This window comes from Apium graveolens, unplaced genomic scaffold (assembly GCF_009905375.1).
Source record: "Apium graveolens cultivar Ventura unplaced genomic scaffold, ASM990537v1 ctg7227, whole genome shotgun sequence".
NCBI classification, from domain to species: Eukaryota; Viridiplantae; Streptophyta; class Magnoliopsida; order Apiales; family Apiaceae; genus Apium; species Apium graveolens.
This window is the reverse complement of record NW_027420149.1, coordinates 1422-8463: the sequence shown is the minus strand read 5'-3', so window position 1 is coordinate 8463 and position 7042 is coordinate 1422. Positions and strand designations below refer to the sequence as shown.

Below are 7042 nucleotides of genomic sequence, written 5' to 3'. Positions count from 1 at the left end.
ATGCTATTCGGAATCAGCAATATATCGGTCATAAATATATAAGGCCTTTTCATACACGTCGATGGTGGAAGATTATAAGCAACTACAGTCAAGGGCCACACACTTTTTATGTTTTTTTCCGGTAGGGCCAAAAGGATTGAAACCATCGGTCGCAAGGCCAAACCTTATATTGCGAATCTCTTGAGCAAATGATGGATATCAACGGTCAAAATGATTCCACTCTTCTCCATCTGCAGGATGACTGATTTCTTTATCTTTATATCACGATTCTTATACCTTCTCCTATGATCGGATGTATCCGATGACATATACATACGTTGTAGTCGAGGAAAAAAAGGAAAATGTCTTAAGAATTTTTAGTATTTTCTTACCATCTTTTCTCGAAACATCTCGATTACGATCTTGACCACATATATCACACACAAATTTATCCTTTCATCTCCATAAAATAACATACAATCGTGCTGACATAAATATAATTTTCAATATTCAACCCTCAAACCCTTTATAATCTTTTTCATTATAAAATAAGTTTGAGGAAACGTGTGTTTTTTTGGTAACACATCCGTGAAAAGGTTAAGCGAACTATCAAAAGCTATATTACTATACTGTGAGTTATTTTTGAATTTGGAAAATTCATAGTAAAGCTTATTCTTGTATACTTTGTATTACCGGGATAAATAGGTTCTCCATTTTCAACAATCACTTTATACAAATTTTTGGCAATATCATTTCCATCCTTCTACATTACTAGTTCCCCGATCCACGGTATCATAAAATTCACGATTTCTTCTGGAAAAATCGTTCAACATCGCATTCAAATCTACTAGTTGTTCTACCCTAAGAGGTTCCGAAATACAATAATGATGATGTGATGTTCGACAACGTTTCCTTCCCACTTTTTCGATGATCGACATCCATATGATGTAACCCTCAAGTGTCCCTTTAGCGAGCAAATAAAATCTAAAATCCTCAATATCTAACCAATACAAATTCTTACAATATTTACAAGGACATTTCATTCTACCATCTTATTTCTTTCCATTTTTTCTTGCAAATTTAAAAAAAAAATCTACACCACTTCTCTATATGGGAGTTAACGACGTGATTTCCAATCCAACTTCGATCAATGTTTGTCATCTACATACAAACATTTTATAAATATAAACAAGTAATTTGACAAGTATTTCATGAAAAAATATGCATTTAATGTAAATACACACATATTTAATACATATAACACATAAACAAGTAATACACACCCACACATACAAACACAAATTTAATAAAAATAAAAAAAAGAAAAGATTTACATTATATGTTTGTATCACTTCTCGTTCTCAATTCTTTCTATTCTTTTCTTTTTTTCAATTTCTACTCATTTGGAGATATGAGAGCTTAAAACCGGCTATCCTTGAGTTATGACTTTCGTACAAAACTATGTTGTTCCATGGTAAAAATGTACAAATTTTTCTAAATAAAATCACTTTTTAATATTTTTCTGGTAAACTCATAATCAACCATGATCGAGGGTCAGTGTGATTCGTGCCATTTCAGCAATATAATCGACCACATCTCTGTGCTCGATTTTAATGTTGCCACGTCATCAAAAACGGTATGATTTTGTCGATTCATACAGTAATAACCGACGATTACGCGGTCAGTCGGTTTAATTTGCCGAATTTTCGTGCGGTGCTTTTATGTGGTCGGATTTATCTCTTTTTTTTCCAAAAATATTATTTTGAAAATAAATTTTTAACTAATATACTTTTTAAATAAGTTTAAAATGTAGGTATTTTAGACAATTTTTATACTTATTTTTAATTACCTTTTTTTAACAAAAGAACTTCTACCTTGGCCTTAGGATATGATTAATTTTTTTTTTTGCTAACAATCACGAAATATTATTATCATATTAAGTAAAAGATGGTTAAGGTATATGTTCAATGGTGTATTTTTTTCCTAAGAACAAATATATACTATCAGCCTTAGCTTATATGATTATTTTTTCCTTAACAACCACTAAAATTATTATCATCTTAAAAATACACACTAATAAATAACTGCCAATTACATCATGCTATTGGTGCTTAAATAAACTAGTAACACCAAATTGCTGATTAAATAAACTACTAACACATAACAAGCCAATGACAAACAACACATGCTCCTGCCAGCTATATAGCTAAAAAACAGCAAGCATCTTAGTTCAATATTTGGTAATTAAAATAAAAGTGTTCAGCATATGGTAACTGCATCTTAGTTCAATATTTGGTAAGTAAAATAAAAGCATCTTAGTTCAATATTTCTTATTTCATCTAGGTATATATCCAAATTTTCATGGTTCTTGTGAGTAGCTAGAAAGGAAAAATGTACTCTGATTGGCCTCCAAAAACCTGCACACAATATGGTTAGTGTTGTTTATTAGTATTGGCTCAGCAAAGCAAATTGAGGAACAAAGCCAACATGCTCTCATTATTTTGGAATAAAAAGAAATTATAGGACCATAGACTGAAGAAAGTTAATATAAAACTGTAGGACGGCAGCCTTTGTTGGTAGAATTAGTAAAAACTGAAATCTTCTGCAATGCAGTTAATCAAAAGAAAGAGACATACTTCAGCAATTCAATTATCTCTTGTTGAAGTTTCAGCAGTGATTCCTCGTCAATGTTAGCAGCACGCAAGAACCTTGGCAACTTAACTGTAATTGAAATAGATGATCAATTAACATTAAAGAATTCCCCATCATAAAAGCCTTGATTTGAGGTACAGGCAAACTTGTCTATGTCTGAAACTCTTGTCATTTATATATAGCCAAAAAGTCTAGTAGCATGATAGGTCTTGAAATGAAATAGTTTCATACTATTTAAACTGATGCTTTCAAAGTCTCTGCAAGCAATTATAGTACCTAGCCACCATATTAAATTAAAAAAAAATAGCATGTATAGAAAAGAAAATACCATGAAACTTCATTTAAAATAATCTAAATAGCTCTCTAAGAATTGTCTAGCTTACCAAAAAGACGCAAAAAATGTTCAGCTCCATATATGGTTGAAGGCTGGATATTCTTTGCACGCACTTCGTCATATTGCTGGAGCTCAGTTTTGTAGAGAAGCTTTGTGGACAACGCTTTGTTGAAGTAATTGCACAAACCTTTTAAGATTTCTGGAATTGTCTCTCTTAACCTTTAACCCCAAAGCAAAGCATGTCAGAAGTTAGATGACTTCTAGATCAACAGAAACACCTAGGCCGTGGAACTATATAAAAGAAATATTACAAAATAAAACAACAAAAGTTAGTGACATCAAATATTTTTTATTATATCACTGAAAGTAAAAGTCAGTTATTTCTTTTTGATGTTGACCTACATATAAAGAACAAACTGTTGTAGAATACATTGTAGGATTTAAGCCTAAGCACACATATTCTCAAATAATTCAATACTAACATCAATTATAAATAAGAAACTTACTCCTCATCTTCATTCACCCTGAACTCATTGAACATCTTCAAAATGCCATCGACGCTGGGAGAACGCGGGAGCCCAACAAGCTGTAAGTCACCAGGCAAGGATATAAGTATGAAGGATACATAGATCACATACGGTACACTAACTATGAAGGTATAATATCAAGGGCAGTTCAAGGGAGCTAATTCATATCACTGAAAAATTTCGAAAAAGTTAAATTAACATTATATTAGGATCAAAGAATTCCCAATCGAGTTAGTGCCAGAAGAGGTTTACAAGAAATGTAGATGATGAGTTTGATTCTAAACTCCCCCTGCTCCACACCTTTGCTTAAAAAATATATCAACTAACTGAAAATATAAGATAGTTTCATTTAAGATTATAGGATGGACTTAGAGCTAAATATATGATGTGTACCTGGTTAGAAACTTGTACAGTGAAGATTATATAAAACGAGGTGAAGAGTTTAATTTAGTAAAACAGAAATTCGAGTACCTTTGATGAATTTGTTACATATTCTCTATCATTCAAAAGTTGAGTCTTGAGTGCCTGTGGTATTTCAATACTCAACTTATTTTCCTCCATTATTAAAGGATCCTCCTGATAAATAACAAAAATTGAAATAGCATTTAACTGACTGAAAAATAAAATGTAAGAAACAATTAAAATATGAGTCTATCCAAGATCTAAAAGATAATAATTATTATTAATATAAAATAAGGCACAAGATATAATGGATAGCACAAAAATTGAGTGACATTGGTGATCTAACAATAAAAATATCACTAGATATTATCACAGCATTAACAACATCATGAAAATATGCACTTGTCATTTTTAAATAACAATTGAGAGCATAATTAACTTGAAACCATCAACCTCTTGTAATCAAAGTGTTAGTCTTTTATCATTGTTTGAACCTCGAATGGCAAAAATACTTTGCATTCTTGGAGTTCATTTCGGTCTTTCTCAAAAATTGGATTATAACTCAAGAACCTTCACTTTTATCTTACTAAGAATATGACAATTATTATTTGCATACCACCTCAAGGTGTATCTTGGAACCACCTCTTGTTGCATGTGACCATAACATAGGTATTAATATTAATTAAAGAAGGCGAGGTTGAAACAAATACAAAATATTTGTGCATATAAATATACCATAGCTGATCTACCACGCTTCCCCAAGTGCTTTTGAGAACATTCTTCACTAAATTTCTTGAGGAGTTGAGCATCTAATATCCATTCATCGTACCTGTGAGTTTGAAAGTTTTTAACAATGTTCTAGGAGGAGGCTAACATGCTTAAAAAGCAAGCTATTAGAAAAAATATGAACATAAAATAGTTGAACAAACATTGAACTAAAGAACTTTTCATGAGCATGTAACCCACTCAATAATATTCAAATTAGCTATTATAACAATAATAAATAAGATAATAATGGATTTAACATAATATAAAGACTACTATAATTGATCTAATTACAAGAACACAAACGTATTAAGGAAAGAAATTATAGAACAAAAAATTTATTAGAAAAAAGTATTTTATTCTCAATGTAAGGTGCTTCCTCTTACTAACCTTTTATTCCAACCCTGCACATATAAAGTGACAATAGGTTATTAAAAAATGATTAATACTAATAATATTCATTGCTCATGAAAAAATACAAGGTTTTAATAAAGCAATACTCAATATAATGAACCCAATATGTCCATGCCTCTATTTGTTTCTCGTATTCAACCTTGCGCACCTATAAAGAAAATAGAATTTATACCTTTTTTATTGCAAAAGCAAACCAAAAGAATGTTAAAGATGCAAAGGCAATAAAAGCACAAAAGATGACTGACCAATTGCTCAAATATATGCAGCAAGGTGGTAAATACTTACGGAATCACGCTATATTAATGATAAAAGAAAAAATAAATATGCAACAATGACTTTCATGAGGAGCTAAAACTAAATACCTTAGTGCACATTTCATGTATTTGGACATAGTCACTATAGTATAAGTGCACAGCAAAAATCAACATCTTTGGGATTTAATCCTCAAATTGTGATGTTTGATATGATGTTTGCGAAAAAAGCACTTTGACAACTTCAAAGTATGTATTAACTTCTTCAAATAATCTGAATCCTCTTGAGGACAATAAGAGAACTTCAAAGTATGTATTAACTTCTTCAAATAATGTGACGATACAATAAGAGAATTGTGAAATAACAATGCATCAATTATTTTCCCTTCCCATATAATTATATCATGAGCAATCAATGTAAATCACCCAAATTCAATCACACACATTAATTAAAACAGATAGGAATCACTCCAATGATAAAGAAAAACTTAAAAGATAAAATTGCAAGTGCGATACCTTGGCCGGATACCACTTGCCACCATAAAAGGCCAGGACTTTTTCACCTTCAAGATAAAGACTGTTTGTAAGAGAATCGCCTGAGACTCCACTGTTTGATCGTCCCATTTCTGTATGAATTTTGTTTCTTTCAACCTACAATTACAATGGTTGTTATATCCCTTTTGAAACAAACAAAATCAAGACCTTATTACATAACTCTTTATAAACATAAACTTGGCTACATAGGATAGAAGTACCTGTTCTTGACTGACTGATTGGCTAATAGTTTGTTAATTTTTTTGCACCAGATCTAAATGTCTAAGACTAAGAGAGTGCTTGTTTTATAACGGACACTTTTTTCAAAAAATACATTTATTTTTTTGAAAGTTTATTTAGAACCTATATTATGAATTTTTTTCAATCTTATGAACCAGATCTATAAAGTCTAAGACTAAGAAGGGATATTTTATAACGCATAACTTTTTTCAAAAAATACATTTATTATGAAGACAGTTTTAATTAAAAACATATATTAGGCACAATATTTTAGTGGTATTTCATATTTGGACACAATATTTAATCACTTTTATTAAAAGATTTTTTCAGTTACAAAAAAATATAGTTATAATTATTTTTGTAATTTTTTACTTTATAGCGATATTTTTAATTAATTTAGGTATTTTACTATTTGTGAATAAATTTGAGTAGAAATTAAATTCTGATTAAAAAATCTTATTATTAAAATACTCATAGTTTAATTAGATTTATTATGTTTTAATTTTTGCAACCACTAATAAATATTTTTGAGAAAAATGGTCCAAGGATGACCTCAGTAACTCACTGAGGTTATAAACTTTTACCATACAAATTTAATGCCATTTCAGTAAATACTAGTAAGTTATCTTAAAATTACAAACTTACACTCTTGTATTTATATGAGAAAATGTTATTATCTCATGGGTCATCCTCAGCCTCATGTACATGATTTCCAAAACAAAATTTAGATCTTATTATATAACTCTTTATAAAAAAAAATTGGCGTAATGATACTATTACTCTTAGTTGGTTAATTTGGTTTCTAACTCCCATCTCTACTCGTAGATAGATTGGTTATTAATAGTCTGTTTAGCTTGTCATAGAACATAGGATGAACCACTTCAATATTCCCACTACAAGAAAGAAAGGCCATAAGTCACCACCACAAATACTACCGTTGTGCA

At 30.2% G+C, this 7042-nt stretch overlaps 1 protein-coding gene across 1 annotated transcript; it reads right to left on the bottom strand.

The window, feature by feature from the left end:
- Window positions 1–3770: 3770 nt before the first annotated feature.
- LOC141703948 (protein MRG1-like) lies at window positions 3771–5948 on the bottom strand. Its single transcript, XM_074507325.1, has 6 exons — window positions 5841–5948; window positions 5174–5221; window positions 5050–5063; window positions 4630–4723; window positions 3964–4068; window positions 3771–3818 (listed from the first exon to the last, which is right to left on the bottom strand). The coding sequence occupies exons 1-6, from the start codon at window positions 5946–5948 to the stop codon at window positions 3771–3773; spliced, it is 417 nt and encodes a 138-aa protein (XP_074363426.1).
- Window positions 5949–7042: the final 1094 nt, after the last annotated feature.